Source organism: Scardinius erythrophthalmus (genome assembly GCF_964197995.2).
Source record: "Scardinius erythrophthalmus genome assembly, chromosome: 1".
Lineage (NCBI taxonomy): Eukaryota > Metazoa > Chordata > Actinopteri > Cypriniformes > Leuciscidae > Scardinius > Scardinius erythrophthalmus.
Genome location: NC_138221.1, coordinates 38,890,794 through 38,918,735, shown reverse-complemented (window position 1 = coordinate 38,918,735; position 27,942 = coordinate 38,890,794). Strand labels below are relative to the sequence as shown.

Here is a 27,942-nt window from a genome sequence, read left to right as displayed (position 1 = left end):
TGTTCAGCTTCAAGAAGAACAACCTAAGAACTGAAACGTGGACATGTATGAACACGGAAAGCAAGGAATTATAATCAAGTTTATAAAAATAACTCAACAGAAGAGAGCGTGTCAAGCTCACAGTTTGAACAAAGAAATATCTATCATCTTATGGCGCTTTTCCACTACACAGTACCAGCTCGCCTCGACTCGCCTTTGTTTGGTTTTCCACTGTGTAAAAGTTGTACCTGTACCTGCTTCCAGGTACTTTTTTTCCTGAATAAAAAACAGCAAAAACAAAAACATCCAAAAACAGCATACACTCGATTTCCTCCATTGTCCTGTGTGTGTGGTTGTGTCTCACGTAGAAGATTAAGTCACGGCAGTTTCCTGCGGCGTCGCTATGACGACCTGGTACTATTGTGGGAGGTACTATCTGCAATGGAAAACAGAGCGAAAAGCGAGACGAGACGAGTCGAGTCGAGTCGGTACTAGTAATGGAAAAGCGCCATAATTAAATTAGAATATTCTCCACCATCACATTTACGTCTACAGTTCCTCCAATTTTGATGTGATACAAATCAGGTAAGATCCTTATTTTATCATTTTCTTCAGGAATCTTTGATGAACAGAAAGTTAAAAGAACAGCATTTATTCGAAATATAAATCTTTTTTAACACTAAATGTCTTTGTTGTCATGTTTGACCAATTTAATGTATCCTTGCTGTATAAAATTATTAATTTATTTAAAAAAATTTACTGACCCCAAACTTTTGAACGGTAATGTAAACTTTAGTAGCAAACTGGCGCTACAAATAGTAAGTTTGATTCATAGATCGGAAATGGCATCAATAGTCATCAAAATGATAATCTATTCTAGGCGTTTGTATTTCCAGGAGTAAAGATGTCAAAATAAGACAAACCCTGGACTAAAACAAAAGAAGTAAAATATCAAACCTCATGGTGGAACTTGCAGCCAAACCCAAAATGTATTTGTAATTTCAGAAAAGCGGCCCATATTGACTGATTTTGCAAACAAACAATGTTTAAATTTAAATCAAGTACTTTGTTTTATTCATCTGAAAACTAACAGGCGTTCATATTATTCACTCAGTATGATGTTCAAAAAAATGACTTTCAACAAAGAAGCCAACAGGCGTCCTTATAACTCTCCAGAAAAAGCAGTTTGGTTCTGGTTACAAAATGCGTAGAAAACAACAGCGAGGGCTAACGGTTAAGACAGAATCTTGGAATTTTTTTTTTTAGTAGTAGTTTGAATGTGGCTCTCTGTACCATGGTGTCCTCAAAGAGGTCTTTGAAAGAAGCGATGCGGTGGTCCATAGTGCATAGGCATATTGAAGTCAAAGTTCATGTTACGTGGGTTGTAATTTACTGGAGGGAGGTTGGGCAACGGGGGCACGTAGGGGGCTGGAATAGGCTGAAGGAAAAGATGCTGCTGCGGCCCGGGTAGCATGACCTGGGGGATGAGCAGAGGGGCACGAACGGCCTGAGGAGCTGCGTTGGGGACCTGGAATGTGACCCGAGGGCGCTTCGCTGGGATGGGCTCGGGGGGAGGACCCACTCGCTTCCCTGTGGTTTCTGAGGGAGAGGTTACAGAATATCATTTGACAGGATTTGGGTTTAGGTGGCCGACTAAAGTTATCCAGTTGAGGAACACTGACCTGACTGATTGGTCTTCTTATTTAACTCCGCTTCACCTTCTTTTTGAATCTCCTGAATGATTCGCTCATCATCTTGCTGTGGATTGAAAAAGACACAGTAAATGAGAGGGGCAGAAGAGATACAAAGGTGGAGAAAACAAAAAAGCCTTTCAAAAAACAAACAAAAACAAGGCACAGTAATCAGGCTCTCCGGTTATTGTTCAATCATGCGGAAAGACCAGCAAACCCCGCCAGAAACGATCTCATGCCAACGTCCACGTCAGACCTTGGCAAAAACGGGAAATCAGATGAACTTGGGAGGAGTCCACTTCATCGGTCAAACACAAAACAGCTCAAGTTCACCAGTTAGCCTGGTGGACGGTGCCAGGTGATTAGGCACGGCTCTGAAAGGAGGGGTAATTGCAGCCCCCGGGCTGTCAGCAGGATGGCACCCTGACCGCGCTCTTCACACAAAAACAGGATTCAAATGCCTTAATCGGATAATTAGTGAAACTACTGGATCAACCGGAAAAGGATTTCTCAATTATTCTCACTGCTTAGCGATCACAATAATACAATTGACAAAAAATGACAATTCCATTGCCCTCTACTCATCCTTGCGTCGTTCCAAACCCTGACTTTATGGTTCCCATGGACAGCTAGCAGAATTTGATGGTAACAACACACATCAATTTAAGTTAACCTACATTCAAACTTATCATGTACATTATGCACAAAGTCTGAACTTATGAAGCTTCTCATCCTCCTTTTATGGTGTGGAGTAGAGCTGAGCAATTGCTTGATTTTGGATTCCAACGATTATTTTAAAAAAGGTAATCGAGACAAAATGATCATTATTCCATATTCCAATGATGGCCTACTCTCATTTTGTCGTGTTATAGATCCAGCGCACCCCTTTCCTTATGGCGATCCCCTTTTGCCCCTAGCTAAAAGCCCAAGTATATAATATACACACACATATATATATATTTTTTCTATTCTTATTTTTGTTTTTAGCTGAATTATATTTAAAGGGATAGTTCACCCAAAAATGAAAATATTGTCATCATTTACTCACCCTTAAGTTGTTCCAAACCTGTATGAGTTTATTTCTTCTGTTGAATAATTTAAAGAATGTTGGTTACCAGACAGTTGACGGCACCGACTGACTTCCATAGAAGACAAAAAAATATATATATATACTATGGATGTCAATGGGTGCCATCAACTCTCTTGGTTACCAACATTCTTTAAAAATTTCATCTTTTGTGTTCAGAAGAAAGAAACTCATACAGGCTTGGAACAGCATCAGGGTGAGTAAATGACAGAATTTTAATTTTTGGGTGAACTATCACTTTAAAATCCGGAGTTAAAAGATTAACAACTGACAAAAAACTTCTGTAAATGCATGATGTTTTTTTAAGTCATTGATTAATCGGGTTAGATATGATGTGTGTTACATGTGCATTTACATGAGCAGAAACATTTCTGAAAGCTAGGGTGGAAAATGAGTCTGGACATTCTACTAGATAACTTTTTTTTTATTAATACATCTTAAATCATTTTGATCAAAATGTAGGCAATAAAAGTAGGCGATAGGAGGATGTCTTAAACTATTGTATAACATTTGTGCCATTTATCAATCTACTATGAATGTACTCTAACAACTTTTTATGATTAATAAATGGGAAAATTCTCAGTGTGTTGTCAATAATGAATGAGCAATTTGTGCTTTAGTCATCATAGTACTGAGTGATAAAGATGCAGAAGCAATGAGGCAAATGCTTGATGGTGCTAATGCATGAATACTGCAGTTACCAATCCATCAACATACATGAGACAAACTTCACTGACGTACCTGACGTGTTAAACTCTGAAAAGCCCTGTATTCAAAGCTGACACAAAGTCATTACACCATACATCACCTGGTGTTTATCCTAAGACCAAATTACTCTTACAATGAATACACTATCAATGCATAACATTTAGGGCATTATTTGAAAAATAATGCAATTAAAATGTAAACACATTGTAATGTCTGTTTAAAGCTTTTGTCTATTAATTTTAAATCAAATAGAAGACATAATTAAAAAAAGTAAAATAAATTAAATGAAAATCAATGCAAATCATGTGATTTGAATTACAAAATGAACATCTACAATTCCATTCCAAAATAAGGCTCAAAAAGGAGTTACAGGGGTACTTTGTGTACCTTGTGTAACCCAAGTGCAAATACCCTCTGGGTTGTGAACAAAGGGCTTGAAGATATTTTACAGGAGGATGTTAAACCTGTTGTAAACCGAATAGATGTATAGAAACAAAGTGTTTGCTGTTTTACAAGGATGATCTCATGAAAGGAAAAGAAGTGGATGCTGAAGTGTAAAGTGTGAGATTTACCGTGGGGTCCGTCCACAGCGAGCACTTCTTGCAGTGTCGGCAGGGGGCACCGGGCGAGCGAGCGTGCTGGCAGAAGTGGTTGTAGCCGTTAATAGGGTCTCGGCAGAGGTAGCACATGAAGGCGCCGCAGCGACACGACATTCGGTTGCAGCCCTCTGACTTCACCAGACCTGTGGCACACTTGTGGCACTTCCTGACACGGGCAGCGGTCATCTTTTCCTCACTGGCCATAAAACAAATGACATTTGTGTTCAGGTTTACATGAAAGCTCTGTTTCAAAACCTAGTGAGCTGCCTACCTATACAATGTTGATTTAAATTCTAAATCAGAATGGAGTGCTATAAGCTCAGTGCAAAAAAATCTATATTTATCAAAACACTTTACAATTAAGCTCCCATTAGTTAAATTTAGTTAACGCATTAACTAACACTAACAATGAGCAATACATTTGTTGCAGTATTTTAAGTACAACTGCTCATTGTTAGTTCATGTTAGCTCAGGTTTATTAAATAATGTAATAATAATATATATAAAAAACTTTTGATTTTAATAGTGTACGAGTAAATGTTAAAATTAACATTAACTAAGATTAATAATACTAATTACAGAGTCCTGCACATAACATGCGGGAAAAATATGTATATCGTGGCCACAAATTAAAGGAGAACTCCGGTCAATTTTAACATTGAGCTCATTTTTTTTGTAAATTTGGAGTGCTGTCAGTACAGAGAACAATGACAAAAATCGGTGTTGCCTACACCGTGTTATCCTCTTTTTAAAATTTGCACCCTGTCGACTTCAATGGGGCAAGTTTTAAACCAGCTTTTAGCCTCTTAACATCCTTGATGTGTCATTACAAGTGCACAGCCAATGTGAGTGATTCCTTCAGAGTGATCACGGGTGAATCTGACTGCAGTAGATGTGAAAGATATTAATAAAAATAAAAAGTAAACGATTGTCGAGTTCACACGCATAGGTTTAGTTACCTATGATCACGCGCGTGAACTCGACAATCGATTACTATGGACTTCAACCGAAAACAGGATGTAAATACAGGTATGAGCGCTGGCTGAAATAACATCATTTTTATTAATATCTTTCACATCTACTGCAGTCAGATTCACCCGTGTTCACTCTGAAGGAATCACTCACATGACCTGTGCACTTGTAATGACACATCAAGGATGTTAAGAGGCTAAAAGCTGGTTTAAAACTTGCCCCATTGAAGTCAACAGGGTACAAATTTTAAAAAGAGGATAACACGGTGTAGGCAACACCGATTTTTGTCATTGTTCTCTGTATTGACAGCACTCCAAATGTACCAAAAAATGAGATTAATGTTAAAATTTACCGGAGTTCTCCTTTAAACAAATCGTTCCCACGAATTACTAATTTACAATTTAGTAAATCTTGGCCATGTTTTACTAATTCGTTCCCTTGTTTTAAGTAAATCATGCGCACAAAATAATAATTAGGTCTCTCGTTTTACTAAATCGTGCGCACAATACAATTATTATATTGTGCACACGATTTACTTAAAACGAGGGAACGACTTATACTGTGCAAACAATTTACTTAAAATGAGGGAATTATTATATTGTGCGAATGATTTACTTAAAACGAGGGAATGAATTATATTATGCAAACTATTTACTAAAACGAGGGAACAAATTCTTATTTTTTTGTCCGCATGTCACACACAGGGCTCCATGAATAATAATGTTTTAAAAGTATTTTTCATTGTTAGTACATGTTAACTAATGTAGTTTACTAATGTTAACGAATGGAACCTTATTGTAAAGCATTACTAAGAAAGGTAATTTAAATGTACAAGTTTTTCCATAAAAAAAAAAAAAAAAGTGTTACATTGAAAATTTACTCTTAATTCTTTCCCCACCAGATTAAAAATAAAATAAATCAATGGCGGGAAAGCGTGGTCTCCTAAAAGATGGAAAATTCATGTATTTTGCAAAGCGTCATTAGCTTAGCAACATGCAAACATCAAACTATTTTGTGCTTCACATGAATAGCTCTGTTTGTATTGCTGCCAATGAGGAGCATTACAAATGAGCTTAATGCGTTTCATTTCAGTTAGGGATGCTGCCTAAGTAGAAAGCTGCTGTTCACTAGCTACATATAGACAACAAGCATCCTGGTATTGAAGCTTACCAATAAGAGGTTCTCTCACTGAATCGTATCGATGTGAAAACACAGTCGGCCATTGTGACACCATATGTAATTCATTCTCTCAGTTAGTTTGTTTTATTTTTTATCAGCCTCTATAAATGTAGGCAAAAGAAAAGGGTCGGGGTAAACAGGATACACAGTCTTTGTTTGATCCCTGTGTATGACCTATCCAATGACAGGAAGGAAAGCAGGCGATCACATCCTGTCCAGTTTAGAGACTGACCAACAGTGATAGGCTGCCTCAGTTTACACAGACACTCGCGCTCCAGTACACTTCCTCATGAATGCCTGCTGTGCATAGGGGCAGCTCTGGATGATGTGTATTTGCAAACATAACACTCATGGGAATCCGTCAAATACAGCGAGTGTTTTAGTGTGCCATGAGAAAGGCCTGGGGAAACGACAGCTGACTCAGCATCAGGCTAATGCTAATGATCTCCCAGGTGGTTCACTACACTACCGAGTGCCCTCAATAGTGCATGGATGCATTATTAACAAGCTTGCTCTATGCTAAGAGTTTTCAGTCGGGCACTTACAAGGCCACCCGTAGCCGGATCTCGTCCCTCTCCATCACCTGCTCGCAGGTCTTTCCTGCATGCTCCTTCCACACCACATGGCACTTCCTGCAACTCTCCTGAGGAAGGGAACACAAACAAGCATCTGTGTTATTGATCACAATCGAAATGCAGAGTGGAACGAGAAACACCTGGACTACACTTCATTCATCCAGTGGGGAAAAAAAGGGCCAAGTTTCTGTTGCTCGGTCACCTCTGTTTGTGCATACGGAAGGAGCCAGTGTTCCTTGCATTGTTTCAGAGGTGCATATTGCTTCCTAGTCCTGCATAATCTGCTAGTATTGTGGGCATGACCCTTGTGACCAAAACGCATCTTAATAGCAGGTGTAAACAGGGCCTTTGACATTTGGGTCCCTTGATTTGGCACATATTCCTCTTTCAATACAAGTCTATGGGATTTTCGGCCATTTTGACTACACACCAGGTGAAAACGGTCTTAGAAACCCACATCTCAACAGAATAAACGGTAAAGGATTAGTCACATGTATAAGTGTAACACTTAAGGTTAGAGGTTTGTACACATCCCTAATGGTAAGTATGTGCAATAGCTTGCCTTATCAAACAATACAAATAAAGGAGTATCCTGGGCCTGGAATATGACTGTGTACATTTAAAAGCCATAGAATAGTTAATTAAAATAAAGCAATCTAAATTTTGATTCAGAGCTCGTTGTGTACTACCGCAGACTGAGGGTGCACAGATCCCTGCCCTCCACTTTGGATGTGATTCATTTGTCGGCTGTCTGGTTGCCTAGGAACAACATTTTCATCTGTTCCACTTTAGCCATGCCTGCCCACAATGCTTTGCCTTTCAACTGACTGGAAAGGACAACATGCAGCTAAACATTCAGAGCGTGAAGACCATGTAAACGCCTACGCATTTCACAGGCACAGACATGGCTATTACAAAACATTAGGAGGCAGTGGACACATCTGAAATTGCTGTGGTCCATCACATTTGACAACCCAGTATGGACTGCAGCAAAGTATAAAAATTCCAAAATAGCAGAGTTGCATGCCTTTTTGAGATAAATACTAGCTGAAAAATATTAGTTGTTTCGTGCAGCTGCTTTTACTGGATCCAGCCCCTTCCTCCTCAGTCTGTACCAACCAGAGAAAGAGATCCACTGATGGAGAAGAGGCACATGTGGCCACTATCCACAGAGAGTCAACTCTAATCCCATAACCCAGGGTTGCCTGGTAACAAATTCCATTAGCATAAATAATTAAAGATAAAGCTGAATATTAATGACAGTGACAGATGATAAATGACAGCTTAGAGTGATGCAGAAAACATCAGAACAATTGCTCCTGTCCTCTGGGCGTCATCTTAAGTGGGAAATATATCTATATGAGGAGCTACACTAGCAAAGTGGCTTCCTCGGAAATACAGTAATGAAATCTAGCCTCAGGCTGCATGTTGTAAACCCCCCCCTAAAAAACATATATCATCATTCAACAGTATTGTTGTGAAAAAGCTGTATCAGAAACTACAAGGGAAATGGTGAACGATGCAGACATCAGGCCAGACAATAGCCATGAAATGTGATGCATGAAGACATGTGACCTACAGTACTACAGTATTGCACTGTCCCCTAGTGGAGCACAACAGCAAAAGCATGGGAGGGTCAACAAAATTTAACAGATTGTTTTAGAAAACCCAGAGTTTGAGATATCATTCTCAAATTTGACTTATGAGACTTATGGCTTTAGCAGCATTAGGTTTCTAGACGCCAACAAGATCTGATTATGATTTGATTAAATTCCTTGTGTGAAACTCCTTAGCTTGGCAAATAAAGCTCATTCTGATTCTGATTATTTTCTAAAAACTTTACAACATATTTTAAGCCATGATTCTTTATTATTCTAATTAAGTCTGACTTGATAACAAACGGCTATGTGAGACCACAATTATGTTTTTAACTGTAACTGGCCCTTCAAAGGAAAAAAAATGCAATTTGGAGATTAAGATTCATTCATCAGCTAATGTGACTATTTCCTTATTAAAAAAAAATATCTGTAATTACAAAAGTTAGAGGCATCATATTTTAAATCTCCTAAATTATCTTTAACTATCGATTCATGTGATTGTCACTGAATTGCATGTATACACACAGAAAAGAAGTTAACAGGAAGTGACTGCAACTCTTCAGTTAATGTGACTCTCGCAGTCAGAGGTGCGAACACACACTGGTACCTTCCTTTATATATGCGACTAAAAATACAGCGGTGACATCACACTGACATCACTTTAAACAGTGCTTCCTGGTAAAAAGTTTACCTTGCAAGGCCAGGCTGACACTTCCTGATCAACAGGGCGCACACTCTCAGACATAGGGTGGGGTCAGCCTCAGATTCACAGTTATGCAACGGCTTATCTCTGTTGGCAAATACTGCAGATTCCTTCAGAGCAAGTGTGTAATTTATGGAGTTTATGAGCAGCCAAAGACATTTATAGCCCCATTAACATTATTCTTTCATGATATGTAAGCTGTCATCCAACCCTTTTAATCAAAAATTTCTACAGATATGAAAAAAAAAAAAAAAAGTTCTTGCAGGAAAAGACATCAGGCAGGCTGGCTAGTGTGTGCCATGAATCAACACTGAGCGCTGCACAGGGTGATATATCTAATGAGCGGAAAAAATGTGACTTTGAAGATATATATTACTGTTGCAGATGAACCACAGGAAACTTTTACCCACACAGGATGCATGTAGCTTTCGCCTGCGCCTGTATAAGGGTCTATTTTGTGTAATAAAGATAGATGGGTGACATCTAGCACAGCGATCAAAGTACCACAACAAACTGGAAAAACAGCATCTGCACTGTTAAACGGCTTTAACGGCAAGTCTATCTCAGAAAAACAAGCCTAGGGTGACATTTGGGGTCATGCCGCACATTCTTGTAACATAAATCTGATTCTCCAAAATGCATAACCCTCCATTTCCTGTTAATCGCTGTGTGTATACCTCTCATTTAAGCTGAAACCTTATAACCCCAAACCACAGTTCTAGGTAGTCACGCTAGTTTTATCTTGGCTGAACATATTTTTGTGTAAACAGTCCATTCATCTGGTGGACTCAGCTTTAGGTCTTGTTGACAAGGCATCAAAATATTATTTGCTTCTTTCTTTGCTGTGGCTGAGTATTGTAACCAATCACAAATAAGTCAGTTATGCATAAGAATGCATTGACCAATCAGAACCATCTAAATCAGACTATAAGCCTATCAGTAACAACATCTTGTTCTATTAAGCGAGTGAGTAACAAAACTAAAACACTTCCATTATAATCAACACGGTATAAACATGGTGAAAATAAGAGATTTATTCTCCGGTCTAGGCAATTTCATTGATTACAAGTCAAGCACAGAGTTAAACAAATCCCTTACTTACTTTCTTCTGCAGAACACAAAAGATGGTATTTTTGAAAATATCTTCTTTTATGTTCAACAGAAGACAGTAAGTGCAGTTTTGGAAGAGCATGAAGGTGAGAAGATGATGACAGCATTTTAATTTGCGGTAACTATCCCTCTGAAATCCTTGGGGGGGGGGGGGTCTAATACGATATGTTTGGGTAACACTTTACAATAAATAATTTGTTAACATTAATTAATGTATTAACTAAAATGAACTAACAATGCAATACATTTGTGACATTTATTAATCTTTGTTAATGTTAGTTAATAAAAATACTGTTGTTCATTGTTTATTTTTATTTTTTTTTAAATAATATATTAGTAAATGTTAAAATGAACATTAACTAAAGATTATTAAATGCTGTAGAAGGACTGTTGTTGATATAGACCTATGGTATAGACCTTATGTAGCCCCGCCCCTTTTCAGCTCTGCGCTTGTTGTCTTTTGGTCTGCATTTTCACAGCGATCTTGCGTATTTATGAATGAACAAATCGTTTTACCTGGTCTACTGACATTTGTTAAGACATCTCATGATAACTTTCGTTAACTTTACATTAAGTACAATATTCTAAAGATGGCTGCGCCCTCATTTCTCTAGTGCATAAGGCCTACAGAATGTCCTTCCTGCCACTCCACGCATGTATTTCTATACTTCTGCACACCCTGCATGTGTGGACATCACACGTCATCAGCGCGCTCCGTAATGCAGAGTTGAAGAGAAAGACACTGAGCGCCGCAAAAACAAATAGCAGCCGCCTTTTACAGTTTAGCAGCTTATGCTGCGTTCACACCATGTCATAACCAGAATTACAAGATGGCAACCCTTGCCGTTCTACCCGGAGATGTTCACGTCCTCAGACTCGGATTTATGCGTTTCTATGTCAACACTATCAATGACGAAATTAATCTACAGCAGTCAGGTGCTAAAAGTCCGAGCTCTGTAAGTGGTTTACGTTCATTATTATTGTCATGTCCTTTGAGACATGAGGTGATATAACGCCGTCTCTCGTCTCGTCTGCTGTGTGCATTGATGTTTTGAAGAAGACGTGGCTTTGCAGTCGGTCTGAAGGGATGGTGCGATCTAATGCTTTCAAAGCTAGCTTGCTATTGCTAGCCTCTCCGAAATTGCCTACCCTACCTTTAAAGGTGGTAACTGTACATGTATGTTTTATTTCAGAAAAATAAAATGGTGTAAAAAAATATCCCTTTAAGGGGCTTGTCGCAGCTGGCTGTAGGTCTTTGAATTTGTGTCCAATTTCGGGACACAAATTGTCACATGAAATTATGTATTTAGTGTTTATAATGAGATGGGAACATCAATTATTGCATGTATAAATGTATTATATAGAATAAAAGCATTTTGTTGTAAATTCTAATCATCTTAAATGGCAATATCAAAGCAAATAAAATAACATTGTGATTTTTTGTCATAATCATGCAGCTAACAAGACCTATTCCAGTGCAGGCGCGACTAGTTCTCCAAAGTAAAACAGCATAAGCTAGTTACAGAGTGTGAACTGTTGCAACATCTGTTGAGGCACTCTGTGAATAAGCTCAGTGCTTCTCTCCTGAACAGGCATGCAGCAGCAGCAGCAGCAGCAGGCCTTATAAGGCAGAAGAGGAGATTTTCTGAGCATCTGATTGGGGGGCTGCTTGTTCTGGAGAAGCACGGGCCTGGATGAGCCTCAGGGACACAGCGACGCACCCACAGCATGTGCTAACACACACAACCATCCCTAAGCCATGGCAACATATCATAAAACTAGAATACCAAAGTTTTTAATGAAACGCTCATAATTTGAGGGTTTGGCTCATGATAAGTACAATGAGGCAGGGCTGAACAAACACAGCTCCCTATAAACTCAACTAGTACGCAGCATGTCTGAACTTGGACGGAATGCAATCCAGAGCAGAATATATACTGTATACGCTACCGTTCAAAAGTTTGGGTCAGTATGATTAAAAAACAAAAACAAAAAAGAAATCAATACTTGTGTTCTGCAAGGACTCATTAAATTGCTCAAAAGTGAGAGCCAAGACATTTATATAGCTATTTCATAAATAAATGCTGTTCTTTTGAACTTCCTATTCATCAAAAAATCCTGAAAAAAAACGTATCATGGTTTCCAAAAAAAACCCCACAATGGTTTCTTTTTTTTAATCAATTAATTAATGCTGTCTTGGTGAGCATAACAGACTTAAGATATTAACACATTTTACCAGTCTCAAACTTTTGAACAAGTTGGATTATATGAAAGTTACAGTAAAAATATTTGATAATATTTACTAAAACTCTTGAACTCTTGTGCAAAATCATGGATTATAGAAAACATGCTGCAGCTGCTACAATCTATCAAAGCAAAACTGAGAACATGGATACATGGAAAATAAAGTGGAAACAAAAGTCAGTCTATTGAGCCAGAGAGAAGGGAAAGTTGCTAGATCAGCATGTGAAAGCCACAACTAATGAGAAAAATGCATTTTTTGAAATGTGAAAACCTAAGAAAAAAAAAGAAAGAAGTAAAATCTGGGTCAAATATAAACTGTACCACATTTCAAATTTGAAGGATCTGGGTCTAGCCAATGAGTGTCCTGGGGTGGAGCCACAGAGGTAGCGGAGAGGGAAAAGTGTGTCAGTTATACAACTTTCATCTTCACCGAGGGAAAAGAGACGAAAGAGAGGGGCAGAGGAGAGGACGTCTCCTCACCACATAGCAAACAAATGGGACATCAGAAGTGAAAGTGACAGGAGGGAAAAACTTGTGCTGAAACACGAGCACTGAAGTCATTAATGGGGCACTGGGGATTTCAGAGTTTTTCACATCCGACTGTTCCTACCATGGACATATGTGGATGGACAGCTGCAAACATCTCGATACACAATGATTAGAGCAGGCACATAACCGTCACAGACGGGAAGACCCTCAATATTCAGAATACAAGTGCATCAATAGGGCTTTTTAAAATGGCAAAAAGAACTGTAATATAAAGACTTAAAGGGATACTTCACTGATTAGCATTAAGCTATGGATCAGTAGAAACCCGGTAGTATTTTCGAATGACCGTGCTTCCCTCCCTCATGTGCCCCTGAGACGAGAGATTTCTGTATTGTGTGTCTGGAAAAAACCCTCAGCGGACGCAAAAATCGTCATTTTGCGTCATCTGAGGCTTTTTTGTCCAGAGGCTAGAGACTACAGCCAGTAGTAGGAGCTCGTTCCACATGTTTTCAACCCGCCCATTGGGGGATCTCACGATAAAACGCCGTCTTTTCAGTTTCGAGTCAAGTAGTAGCCTAGTTGTATAATTTCTTCCAATACTGCCCTCTGTAACCGGTAGGCGTGGCTTGGGAGTGGCCTCATAGGGCAGCGAAGCAAGTGCATTCTAGGAGTTGTTCTTGGAGAATTTCTACTACATAAATGACCCAATTTAAATACACATTCATCCTTCCAGCGGTGAAATATCCCTTTCGAAAATCTAAAGGTGTGGTCACATTTTTTCACAGGTGAAATCCAGTCATTTCAATAGAAATCCACGTGTGAATTTCATGCAAGGGTGTAAAGATTTCCCCATGCAGATTTTGCGGGTTCATGTTGGTCATGTGAATTCGTCGCATTGACCAACAGAAAGCTGCTTGGTTTGAAAGTGACTTCTATGTGAGCTGAGCATCATATTTCATATGCCTTTATACATCGCTACTAGCCTAGAAATCTAGACGCACCCTAGCGGCAGCAAAATGTATTTTGCAGCCAGGGTAGTCTAGCAACTCTCCGTTGACTTTCGGAGCTGTAAAAACCTAAATTGGGTCAGGCCAATCACATCGTGTATAGAGTAGGCGGGGCGGGCTTTACATAATGACGACAGAGTTGCGACGGTTCCCTGCTGCTTGAAAACAAAGAATGGCGGCTGCTGGAGAACAGTCTTTCAAATCGGCTCTGGACGCGACTCTGGAGGACTTGGAGTTAGGTTTTTCTTTGAGAAAAGAGCATAGAACGGCACTTAAGTCATTCTTAAAAAAGTAAGATGTGTTCGTAGTTTTGCTGGCCAGATTCAAAAGTTGAATCTATCAACTAACGTTAGCTCTGCTGTTGGGAAAACGCTCTGGTTGGTTGAAGCGCTGTCCTATTGCGTGCAGAGGGAATTTGAAAGACAGCCGTTTATCCCGCCCCTCGGATTGAGCCGTGTCTATGGTGAGTTGCCAGACCCAACATCTTGATGTAGGTCTGGCTTGCCAGGCTACATCGCTACACTACAAACAATAGACCTTTTTGCCCTTAAATTTTTGTTGAAATTTCGCTAATGAAGTGGCACCTTATGAATGAGAGTCTGAGCCTCAATGATGTAAGAGATATTTCTTTTTTTTAGTTGACGGTTTCACAACGACTTTTACTTCAGTGGAAAATTTACCATCAGAAGTTTCTATTTCTTCAGAAATGTAATCTGCTGCCACATGGAATTCTGAAGAAAACACGACAGAAAAATTATAATGCAAAAAAGTAATATTTAAGATGGGCAATTTCTAATTATAGAATGCAATTTTAACACTATTTATATACATTTTACCTAGTGGTCTAAGACATTTAGCACTGTGCTCTATTACGTGCAGTGTCTTATTAAGGTTTTTCTGACAGTTTGTGGCAGTTTTATCAAAAGACAAGCTTGCATTCAAAGGTGATTGTTCATAGATCAACCCTCTGAAACCTACATCCTTTCAGGTACCAAAACCCAGATGTTTAACCACTAAGCCACAACAATGCCTACAAGCTCACTATAATACACCATATCAGGAAGGCGTCATTTTATAGAGACTATCTCTCCAACAAATTTGTTCCAGAGAAGCATGGCTTTGGAAAAGTTCTCATGATGCTGGCCAAGTCAAGGACTGCTGTGCAAGAGAGCCCAGTTCTCCATCTCGATAGGAATGCCACACTGAGAGCCAGAAAGAGGAAGTGAATGTGGGTCACATTATGAAATCATACCACACAACTGTTCTCAATTTCCCTCTCCAGTCCTGTGACACCAGGAGAAAGATGTATAGGAGGTAGGAGGTCCTAGGCACACTTAATCTATCAGTGGTACCGAGAGGAAGACCAAAGTTATGGGCGTTCGAGTGGCTTCCCCTGCCCCCCTCTCCCGTCCTGCTGTGAGCTGCTGCAGAAGTGAGGCGGGGTTGAGCATGTAATCAGCAGCAGATGTGTGCAACAACAAAACTGCACTGCCATTATAGAACAAGAGCGCCACCAAGAGGACAACTGGTATACTACAGGAAACACAAAAGTACCATGTTGCATATGCCTGATGGTGGGCTATTCAAGTCTTTTCAAGGGAAACTCCTACCATCATCATGCCTTTTACTAAGACGGTCAATGTTATAACATTGATCTCAAAGCCTGTTTCAGGTTATTGTGCCTAAAACCCCACTTTATCATATGTCTATCGTTACATCCAAGAGCGTAGTAATATTATGTTTTTGTTGTTATTCATGTGAGGAGTGTTACTGGAATCTATGTGCCTCTTTCTTTCCCTGTGCTTGCTTCCCTAATAGATTAACAGCGATTACCTGTTTTCAATCGCCTACGCGAGCGCTGTCCATGCACTGATTGGAGCGTGCTCGAGGATTTCAAGATAAAGCTGCAGACAGAGAGAGTGTTGGGGAAGGCGAGAGACAATGCAGCATTTGAGGTTTTCCACCCTACATTCCCAGACTAGTTAGCGCTCCTTGCTGTTGAGTTACAATGTGAAAAAAAACAAGAATTCTGATTTTATGGTGACTAAGCATCCTGCTTAAAAAAGTTAAAGGGGACATGACATGAGAAATCAAATTAGCTTTGATCTTCTGATATATATGTGGTCTTTGTACCATTAAAACATCCAGCAAGTTTTATAGCTTACAACTCAACTCGTACTCATTAAAAACAAAACATTTATTTTGCAGGATATTGCAGGATCTGTGACATCACACGGGCAAATACATTTGCACATGCCTACCTCCAGATCCAAGACATCGACAAATAGTTACACATCATCGCACCGTACTGGCCGACATTTGCCTACAATGGATGCGAGCGTCTCGTCGCATCAAAAGCAAATAGAACCCATTATAAATCACTGATGCTGTCTACACTGGATACAGTATACAGATGTGCGTTTAATTTCTGACATACTCCACATGCTTGAGTCTGTAGACAACAGGACAAATGGAAGAGTGAATTAGCGATTGCTTTGACGCATCCAGTTTAAACAGCTTGCTTGCATCTTTATACAGACTTAAGAAGAATTCCAGTGTTGGAAACAAGTGGATTATTTTAATGGCGTCCCGGATCACGTTGAAGGATTATATGTTTGTTCGGAACATTTTGTTTTGTAAATGAGGCACAGTGTAGTGGAGAGTTTGCAAAGAAATATTTATTGAAAGATAAAGCAGCCAATTGAATTGAATCTGACAGCAGCGGCATCACAAACTTTAAGTAAATGATTTCATAATGCCTTGTCCGTAAATTAGTTTCATACGGATAGTGTTTTAAAAACACTTACTCGCGTGCTATAGCGAGTGGGCATTGATACGGTTTCCTATGCAATGACGTTAGCCAATCATAACAGTGGCCGTTTACTGATGAGCATCAAAGAAGCCGCCCTTTAAGAACGGATCATTTCAGACAGAGGGTCGGAATGAAAGTTGAAAATAATCATTTTTTCACAGAAATATATTATACTTGTATACTCAAAGTCTCCCTCTCAGGCCTTTTGAGAGAGTAACTGTGAGTTCAGAGTTCTTGACATGTTCTGCCTAACAGCTGAAATCCACTAACATCCTGGCACTGCCTGATACATTCCTCACAGCCCAACACTGATAAAACTAAAGACAAAACATCAGATGTAGTTGTAACCAGTGTTGGGGAAGCTACTCTGAATCTTGTCAAGCTACAAGCTACTAACAAAACCTTTGGTGCTTGACCCCTAACTAATCAGTTTTTGAAATACATCTTAAAGCAATTGCACTTAAGAAATTAAGATGATCTACACTACCATTCAAACGTTTGCGGTCATTTAAAATTGTATGTTTTTGAAGGAAGTCTCTTATGCTCACCAAGGCTGCATTTATAAATCAAAAATACAGTAATATGGTGAAATATTATAATACAATAACTGTTTTCTATTTTAATTAAAAAGTATTCCTGTAATGGCAAAGCTACATTTTTAGCATCATTACTATGTAACTATATACATCATTACTTCAGTGTCACATGTGCTGCAGTGTAACTGTCACTTTTGATAAAGTTAATACATTTAGCTGAAAAGTAAATTAATTTATTTATCAAATAAGTACCTTACTGACCCCAAACTTTACAAATTTGCATGTCTTTTCCATGATTTAAGTTTAGATTTCAGTCATTTTAATGACCTTTCCCGGCCTGGAAAGAATCAATGATTTAAAAATATTCCTTGATATTCCCAGTTTTTCCATGAAAAAAAGAGAACAATGGAACAACACTAACAATTTCATGGTGGACCAAGCCAATAACATAGTGATAAACAGCATAATTTAGCAAATAGTTCACTATCATGAAGAAACATAAATCAGTGAATAATTTTTATAGAATCAGTTCATTTCCCATTAAACCAATTCGTTAGTATGAAAATACAATGTGACAATCAGTGAATAATTTTTATAGAATCAGTTCATTTCCCATTAAACCAATTCGTTAGTATGAAAATACAATGTGACAATAACCAGCAATGTCATGTTTTTTGTCGCTACTTAGAAAAAGACGATTATTACTGGAAAAGCTTCATTACATTTTCCAACAATATAATAGTAGTTCAGCTGTTTTCAAAATAGTTAAGTAAGTCTTTAACTGCTTGTAACAAACACTTGATAATATCTAGTCTGTTTTCTAAAATCTTGGTTATCAAAGCACATCAGGTTGTTGTTTTGTGATTCATTTCCTGAAGGTATAATCCACTTTTTTGTGGCTATGTTGAGACAGTGATATACTGGAATACTGATTCATCTAGTTGTGCTGAACTTCTCAACCCTTGTTGAGTTCTGTTTAGGGTTCAGAGTGCTGAACATTTATAGCGGACATGATGAATGCTTGTCTCTGTTCCTCCCCTGACCTGACTAATTCCACCATTCGGGGGCTCAGAAATAGAAGTGGAAAGGGTGAGAGAATTGAACCAGCTCATGTCCATACTTTTATAAAGAGATCACTGCAAAGAGAGATGCATAACACTCAAACACTTGTGTATCCAGGCACACAGACTAACCTTTCTGCAGCGAGGGTTTGGGCAACTGAACAGAGAAATGCCTTTATCCAAAAGTGCTGGGAAGTTACAAAACGGGCACCTTAAAAACAAAAAGTGAGCAAAATAATGTTGTCAGGAATTAAAACAATGAATCATTTAAATCTGAAGTATGTAATTTTTTCTCTGTTTTGAATTGCTTTTTCTCAGTCAAAGCTATCACACGGCTGTCTAATTCTACCCCCTGAAAATACAGAGCACAAGTTGTATACTATGGACTACTTTTCTGTCCTTTTTGGAGCCTGACAGCTTTAATTACGATTCACTTTACTTGTGTGAAAATGAGCAGCCTGTACATTCTACAAAACATCTCCTTTTGTCTTTCACAAATAAAAAGTCATACAGCTTTCGATCAACATGAGAGTAAGTAAAGTGTTTAACTCACCTGACCAGTTCGTCAGCACAGGTGGCTGCTATGGCCTCCTCAGCCTGTCGCTCGTAATATTTGCACAGAATGTTTTCAGGTAAAACTTTCTCAAGCTCACTGGAAGGGAAGGAACAGGTGCAGTTCCCATCCATACAGCTCAACTCCGACTGCAAACAAACACGAAGAACCATTTTTACTTTATGCATAGCCAAAATACCAAAATACACTAACTGTAAACTGTTCAGTGAGTGTTTGTGAAGGCAACATAAATACATTGAAACTAGATACCTTATCGTTCAAATGTTTGGGGTCAGTAAGAGTTTTTTTTCTGTCATATTTGATCAACTAGATGCATCTTTGCTAAAAACAACACTTGTTAATGCTTTAAGGTTGATCAAAAGTAAAGAAAAGACATTTATATTGTTACAAAAAAATGCTGTTCTTTTGAACTTTCTATTCATCAAAAATCCTGAAAAAAAATTTGTATTACAGTTTTCACAAAAATATTGAGCAGCACAACAGTTTTCAACATTGGTACTAATAAGAAATGTTTCTTGAGCAGCAAATCAGCTTATTAGAATGATTTCTGAGCAATCAGACTCAAGCCTGGAGTAATGATGCTGAAGATTCATTCCTTAAATTTACAGTATGTTGATCAAATAAACACTGCCTTGGTAAGCATAAGAGACTTGGTTAATTCAAAAACAAAAATACTGACCCCAAACTTTTGAATGCTAGTGTGTCTAAAAACACTCTGTATGAATTTAATTCCATTAGATAAAATATCGAACTCTGCAAACAAATTATACTAGAACTTGTTTATGATTATGAAAATGAAAGAAAGATGGGAGAAAAACTGGGAAGAACCTAAAAAGCACAAGGCGAAGTGAAACCAAAATACAGGGGATTTTTAAAAAAACATAAGAACAATACTGTGCACAATGCCTGAAACCATCATGACATCATAATGTTTGTGACCGCATATGCCTTTTCCAGTAACTCAATTCAAATGAAACAAAGGTAACCTCAGAGACCGAATGTCCGAACTATCCAGCCACAGATGACTTACCCGTCCTGAGCCGAACACTGCCTCCTGGGCGTACTTTACCAGGCATTCCTTGCAGAATAGATGGCCATCCGTGCACTGGGTCATCTCCTCAAAGGCAAACTCCCCACAACAGCAGCCACATTCAATCAACTGCCCGTCCTGAGGGCACAGGTCAAAAGTGTCACATGCTCTCAAATCACAAACTTCAGGATTATAATCTAAAACACATTACCAGGCTGAACGAGGTCACTCTAATCTGATTTTAGAGCTGGACTGGACCTGTCTGTTTTATACAATATTTTCCAACAATCAAAGCATCGGAAAGGATAAAAATATGTAATGTTGCTGTTTGAGCATGAAAAAGGTCTGCAGAGTAACAAAGCACACAGTCACTCCAAAGGGAGTTATTTTCTAAATGAGTAAGCACTGTTTCTGAACTCCCTCAAACGCCTCGATTGTAGTCTTGAGTTTACTACCGGGAATGTACTAGGGGTGTAACGGTACACAGAAGTCACGGTTCGGCACGTAAGCTCGGAAATAGGAAAAATGGTCACACTTTAGTTTAGGGTCCAATTCTCACTATTTTGAGACTTTTGCCTCAATAAACCTCTAATTACTACTTATTAGTTAGTAAGGTTGTTAGGTATTGAGTAGGAATATTCTAGAATAAGGTCATGCAGAATAAGGCATTGATATGTGCTTTATAAGTACTAATAAACAGCCAATATCCTAGTAATTAGCATGCTAATAAGCAACAAATAATAAGCTTATAAACAGAACTGGACCCTAAACTAAAGTGTTACAGGAAAAAGCAACAAATCCACAATGCTAAGTTACTTTTATTTTATTTTGAACAGACGGTAGTGCAAATTACAGTTTGTTCCACCAACCAGTCCCCCTGAGGTGGTTGGTATAGTACAACCTACCTCAGTGTATTAAGCACTAAGCAGTAAACAGAATGCACTCTTGCATAGGTCATATTTTTGCAGGGCTGATAAAAAACAAAAGGTATTTGGTCACAATCAGCTACAAAACTAAAAAAAAGCATCTTGTGTTATAAAAGTACAAAATAAATAGGATAATAAAAAATAAAACTTTTTTTGCTCCACTTAAACTATATTTAAACATTCAAAGCTTAAGCCCAACCCTCCTAATACTTAATTTTCCACGTTCCTTTTAAAGTATACTCATGAGTGCAAAAAGACACATTAGATGCTTCCGCACTATCTAGAGGACGCTCAAGTCAGGGCAAATTCCAGTCGGAAGTGAGCATCCCTATGCCTTGCTCATTCCGAAGAGCAGAGCCCTTGAAGTGGGGGCTTTGGAGGGAGCAGGGGCACCTGTGTGTAATATAATGAAGCCGTTTGAAACGCACTTGGCAAAGGAAGCATTGAAAGACCACGTAATTTCCTCATTTGCTTCACGTGGAATGTTACCACGACAAAGCTAGACAGCAACAACAGGAATATCTTATTATTGATATATGATATATACAAATAAATGAAGTAAAAATGTTGTGTGTGTGTTGTGTTCCCGATCTGCTCTTAACTTTATAAGTTAAGCATTAAAAGTTTATTCTGATCTTTTTCCTGTTGTGATGGTTAGCAAACAGTGTTGCATTACCACACAGACAGTGTGGTTCCTTTATCCTTCTGGACTGGAGTGTGGATCGCATGTGACTGACTGCATGCGTCGTCTGACTGTATGCACCGAGCTGTGGCATCCATACCGCGACGAATACATGTCTGTTATATCCCTAGAATCCCTGTGACGAGCTTCATAGAGACAGGAACTAAACGGATCGTTTAGCTCCAAACCTATTCTAGTAGAGCCCAAAAACAAAATCAAGACTTTGTAAAAGGGCATAATGTGGCCTCTTTCAGTTCTAATTTGTTTCTTATGATGTGGTTTGATGTCATTACAAGAGCATCAAGAGTGTGTAAACAACTGGTTCTTCACACCCACCTTTTGATACTGCTCCTCGTTCACTTGCAAAGCCAAAAGAAAATCTTCGTGCTGAAAACGGGAAAAAAGCCCAGGTAATTATTTGAACAATTAACAGCCTGTCAGCTCAGTTCCACACAACCCTGCTTCTTTAGGTTGTTTCAAGAGGAACCATCAGAAGTAAATTGAAGAAGTGTGCCGTGTGAAGTACCTCAGCCATTTCCTTGGCTTTCTGCTCATAGAACTGCAGCTCTTTCACAAGAGACGGCTCCAGTGTTGTCTCGTTACCGCGGCTCCATCTGCGATTCTTCTCCAAAAAGTACATCTTTCTTTCCAGTTTAAAAGAACCTGTGATGAATGAGACAAAATTAGTATTTCACCTTTTACCTGGTTCAACTTTGCATTAGGACAAAAATATATATAGTCACCCTGCTCAAACTTGAAGTCTATGAAGATGCGTTCATTTGGCTCTCTCCTTCTTTTCTTCTTCCCTGAGGGATCAGTAGAGTTTTCTTGCCACTTCTTGAGGGCTTCGAATAAGGCCTTCAAGAGATACCAGAGATATTAATGCCATACAAATGACTAACAATACAGCAAAACAATATGGGTTTTGCTGTGGCTGATGCAAATGCCAATATCTTAAGACAGTTTGCCAATGACCAATACAATAGTGTTAAATTTAATTACATTGTTATGATGGCAAATGACATTTCGCAGGTGAAAAAAAGCAGGACTTGATGTGACAAAATACGATGAAAGATAAATAAACATCCAAAGCTATTCTGACAACTAGCAAATGAACCAACCCAAAACAACTGCTTTTCAAACCACCTCTTTTTTAATGGATCATTATATAGTGTGATACAAAACTGGCTGAGAGGACAGCGTCAATATGAGCGCTTCTTATGTCAGTTTTGCTCTGTAGCTATTTTATGAATCCACACTCACACAGAAGTCACGGCCGAACAAAGAGGCTTGATATTATTCGGCACTGTGAATTTGTGTTAAGTTTACCAAACTTGAATCTGATGCAAAATTCACACAGGGAAATTTCTTTGCCAGTGAAGTCCACCAGGCGAAATACTTCACCATGCAGATTACCATGAAAATACTGGATTTCACTCACAAAATGTTGCCAAGCAACAGTAAATGTGAGTGACACCACAATTTTACACAAAATAGTTGAACTTAAATCAATATTAAGTATAATAACTACACCTGACATCAGCAAGCTTCATCAATACTTATTGACACTGAATGATGTTGAATGTCAACCTCCTCCTAAAATAAAGATTACAGAGTTCGTAGAAGAATTCTAGTAGGCATGAATAAGCACCTTTCGTGTGATTGCATAGTGCCCTTTGAGGCAATTCAGGGCCCATTTGATATCCTGACAGCTCAACATTCTGAAGTCACCCATCAGCATGTCTGCAGCCTGAATGACAATCTCTGGGCCAACAGTCTTTAGTTTGAAATAATCAAAATAATTTTCACTTTCCTGTATGACAAAGAAAAAGTTATACCAGATTAGTTACATTTTTTTTTAAATGTAATAAATTCATAGTAGCAGCACCCAATATATCTATGACTAAATAAATATGGATATCTGATAAAAAATAAAGTGCAAACCTGCGTCTCAGAATCATTTGTCTCGAGGAGAACACTGCTTTGTGTCAAAACTGAGTTTGCTTTCTTCGGATAATCAGGGTTTTCCAACAATATATTGCATATTCTGTGTTAAAGAAGCCAAACGAGGTCTCACAAACATCACGTGAACAAAGTACGTCTGAGCTAGAAATGAGAAGATAAAAGGCATGTGCTTACACATTTAAATCTTTCAGGTCACCTCTCTCTATCAGTTCTGCTACATACGCGTCCTGCACATCAGGGAAAAGGTCCATCTGAAAATTTGAGTGAAAACAAACCCCACCTTTAATGCAGGACATGAACAGTCGAATGCTACAACGTGAGGTGCTAATCAGAAGACTCACCACCCCCTTCACCAGGATATCGAGGGACGTCCGGTCAGGGGCCTGCTGTATGAGGGGTTCTCTGGGTGCTGACGGCCCAGGCCTCTCGTTGTCAGCCGGTCCGGGGAAACGTGCAGGAGAGAGAGGGGCTGCCGGCTGCTCATTTTGTCTGACCTCTACAAGCACAGTGTCCTGTGGCGTCCGAGGCCTTATTGTGGGCCTTTCAGTTCTCGGCCAAACAACCACTTCAATTTTGCGGGGCAAGTCTGACTGACCTGATACAGTGGTGGGTGGAGCTGAAAAAACAGAATTGGCCTGATTCGCTGAGTGTGCACTAGCTGAAGGGTCCTTATGAATGGGCAGTGAGTCCTTAACAGGCAATGAAGGTCTGTGCAAGGCATTTTCTCTAGACGTCGAGGGTACAGCATTCTGGTCCGTGGTTAAGACACCTATGGCTTGGTTTCCTAATGCAGGATGTGCGACGACTACAGAAGGATGAGGAACGCTGGTAGGATGTCTGTTGGACCCAGATGCCTGGCCTGGGAAGGTGCTCGCACTCCATTTGGCTGCAGGTCGGATCAGCTCACGTTGAGGTGAGGGCTGTGGCTGCCAGACGGAAAGAGAATGTATATGATTAATATTTGAACAGGAACCGCTCATCATATTATATTGCAGTACTTGCACATATATTTTCTAGAAATTTAAGCACTGAACAAAAAGATAATTTCTCATTCTCTTAGGCTACTTTAACTTTTCTTTTTTTTATGGGAAAAATAAAACAAAAACAAAAAGTGCAGTGGTCCAAAAAAAGTATTTGGACATTTAAGGCACACTTAAAAAACATTAGACTGTAGTCTTGCCAAGATATTATAGAATTTTAAATGTTCATATTCGGTACAGTATGCACATTCAAACCGGTTATACTGGTATTATGCTTTTTTTCTGTCTTATTACCGTCACATATGACTACACACATTATAGGCAGTTTGATGCTACACTTTTTTTTTTAATTAACTAAAAATGTATGAATCTGAAAAGTAAAGGAAATTCAATTATTAATTTGCACACTTAGAGGATTAGTTTTACCAAAAATTAATGAAAATTGTAGTGGAGCGTCAAAGTTCCTATGTGGATCAAGGAACTGCCCATTTGTCCTCAACTTGGGTCCTTCAGAGAAACGAATGGGACTGTGCGTGATCTAAAAAATTATGTAGAAAAATACAATTCGCACCTTTGCTGTTTTTTCTTATTTTACTCTCAATATCAAGTGGTAGCTTCAGATTAAGAACATTTTCACTGATAAGCAAGCATTATATTGCTTCTTACCATGGCATGTTGAATGTGCTTCTTGTGTATAAAAAGTACAAAAAAAACATTCATAATGTCTCCATCTTCAAATCCGTATAAATTGCATACCAGTATCTAAGTCTATTAGACAGCTCTTTGAATCACTTGACTAGTCGACTGTGACATCCTGCATTTTAATATTTTTATATAATGATAGCTTTGCTAGTTTCATTTCGCTCAAAGCACTCTGTGGTCTCTGTCTCCTCACATAACCAAATAATTCCAATTCAAATAAATGTATTTATTTATTTATTTAAAGACACTTATCCAAAGCAGGATTTGGAATGTAACCAATCATGTAATAAGCAGGATAACATACAGTCATCCAGTCAATATTGCAAAATAACCCCCTTTGGCTTTGCTTCAGGGTTATGATGATCACCTTAACATTTTACACTACTTTATTTTACATTAATATTTTTAGGAATTAAGAGACTGACCACCATTTAAAGCAAGTGCTGTAGAATCAGGTTGATGCACAAACCATTATTGCTATATAAAAAAAACTAAAACTAAAAAGCAAAAACAACTTTGCAAAGTATCAAAGCCACATGCAGATGCAATCTTTATGTCTTTTTGAATAAATCACAGTTCTGAATGACTATCAATTTTTTCATATAACCCATTTGACATAAAAATCATAACACCAGGTCCCTGCTGACTCCCACCACTAGTAGGCTATATTTTCATACTCGTGAATTCAACAGATATGCTGTGCTAAGTGTGTAGGGAGCAGTGAATACTCCACAAGGAGCCTGTGAATTGGAACGCAGCTAGAGTTACCTCTAAGATGCTCAATTCCTCCTCCTCTTCATCATCCTTGACCACAACAGGGGCATTTGGTACGAATCTGACAGGTTCATCATCAGAATCCGACGATGAGGATATGGTTATGTAGGATGTCTTCGTCCTAACTTTCTTAGCTGACAAAAAAAATAAACATGACACAAAAAAGGGGTCAGGACATACAGAAAGCCACTCTTCCTTATAATAAAGCCTTTCTGTTAGTACCTCGACTGCGATGGGTGTTGAAACTAGCCAGGTGGATGACATCATCATCACTGGACCCGTCAGCCATGATAAGACACACAGACTCCCTGAGTCGTCCACCTTCTCTCTCTCACACAAACACCCATGCACACACACAGGAACCTGAAATGAGACACGCATAATCCCACATTAATTACTTCACATGGTGCATTCATCACAGTTTTGATCTAAACACAGACCTAGTTGCTTAAAGTCAGCATGAAACAGCAGTTGCAATAGTCTTTTCTTCCCTATTATGACGGATATTTGAGTGAAATGGCTTAAAAAAAAGTATGTTTCATGAGTGGCAAGTTGCCCCGCTCTCGCGCCTGTAAACACGTCATCAGAGGAATGATGTCTCTGCAAGGGGGAGGGGGAAGTCATTTTGATTGAAGATTAGGGCCCATGAATTAAAAAAGAAAAAAAAAATCGCACGGATAAATCCTTTTTAATAAATACTGCAATCCATTTTGATTTCATGCTGACTTTAATGATGCACTAGGGGCTGCGCGTGCACATAAGATCTCATGTAGTTTCCAAACACTTTTAAAGTAGCCTAGAATGACAGATTCACACATCAACACTATATTCATGACCATTATTTAGCTTGAGTTCACGTACAAGACAACCAGTTGAAAGTAAAAGAGTTAGAAGAGTTGATGTCCTTGAGAAATAACGTTTATATATTTTAAATGCGTGCTGTCACTGTGTATGTCTGGGTGCAGACATTTAAATGTGTTTCTGTTTGGTTTATCTATGATGTTTCAGCTGAAACGCGCCTGTGACACCCAAACGTGCTGTCTAAGTAGTCAGCTTACAAAAAGGTTTTAAAACACAGCCTGTTAATTCCAATAGCTTGTCCACAACAGACTAGCTGATCTCACATAGCAGTGCTGAAAAACACTGTTGATGGTATACATGTGATCGTTCGGTTTCCTTTCTCTTTAAAACACGTTGACATTGTTAAATAAGTGATATATACAGCAGGACAAAAGAAACAAACAAATCTGTACTCGCTAAAGTCCCTAGCCAGGCTCAGCTAGCTGTTTGGCGTTAACCCTCCGCGCCAGCTGACATCACTTAAACAAGACAGATTTTCATTATTAGCCGGGTATTTCATCCCAACTTAATGGCGAAGGTAAACAAGCTCTAATAAGACTACAACACACGAAGACTGTTTCATGAATTGCACGTACCTCTCAGTCACAATTTCCAGCACATCGAAAGCGTTTGATCGCCGGATATCGAAACAAACGGCCAAAACAAGCCAGAGTGTGACGTCGGACGCAGACGCGTCGTGCTGTAGGCGGAGGATCATGGGAGTTGTAGTTCTCCTCCGTTGTCTGTTGTTAGTTTTTCATATGTCCTCGAGAGGTCTCTGTTTTCCTTAATACAAAGTGTTTGTACCTTGTACCATTCACTGTGTCGCTAATATCAAAACCTTGATGTTATTTTTCAAAACTCTTGACATAAACCTCCGACCAACCAACCGATTACCACAGTGTAGGCTAGCCTACATTTTTTAATTGGTAATTAGATACAATTTCATTTAAACCTTTAAAGATATGAACACACAATGCAAAGTTTTGAATATTGGACAGCCTGAGTTACAAGTGAAGACCGTTTCGAGTTTTGTATGTAGTTTTGCACATGACTGAACAGATCACCTCAGTGACATGGTGTGCATGTCCAAGTGCAGTATTTTCTTTTAAAATAATA

At 38.8% G+C, this 27,942-nt stretch overlaps 1 protein-coding gene across 2 annotated transcripts; it reads right to left on the bottom strand.

Annotated features, from left to right (window-relative positions):
• Positions 1–65: 65 nt before the first annotated feature.
• Positions 66–27,628, bottom strand: rnf216 (ring finger protein 216). Of its 2 annotated transcripts, none has more exons than XM_081385375.1 (17): positions 27,420–27,628; positions 26,206–26,346; positions 25,978–26,117; positions 23,869–24,453; positions 23,702–23,778; positions 23,507–23,609; positions 23,214–23,375; positions 22,306–22,420; positions 22,089–22,225; positions 21,899–21,949; positions 19,955–20,092; positions 18,904–19,052; positions 18,483–18,561; positions 6,761–6,858; positions 4,038–4,260; positions 1,662–1,737; positions 66–1,578 (listed from the first exon to the last, which is right to left on the bottom strand). In XM_081385375.1, the coding sequence occupies exons 2-17, from the start codon at positions 26,270–26,272 to the stop codon at positions 1,283–1,285; spliced, it is 2,496 nt and encodes an 831-aa protein (XP_081241501.1). In that variant the 5' UTR covers positions 26,273–26,346; positions 27,420–27,628; the 3' UTR covers positions 66–1,282. The 2 variants fall into 2 exon arrangements, with proteins under 2 accessions (XP_081241501.1, XP_081241502.1); XM_081385376.1 differs by having other exon boundaries at positions 26,845–27,420.
• Positions 27,629–27,942: the final 314 nt, after the last annotated feature.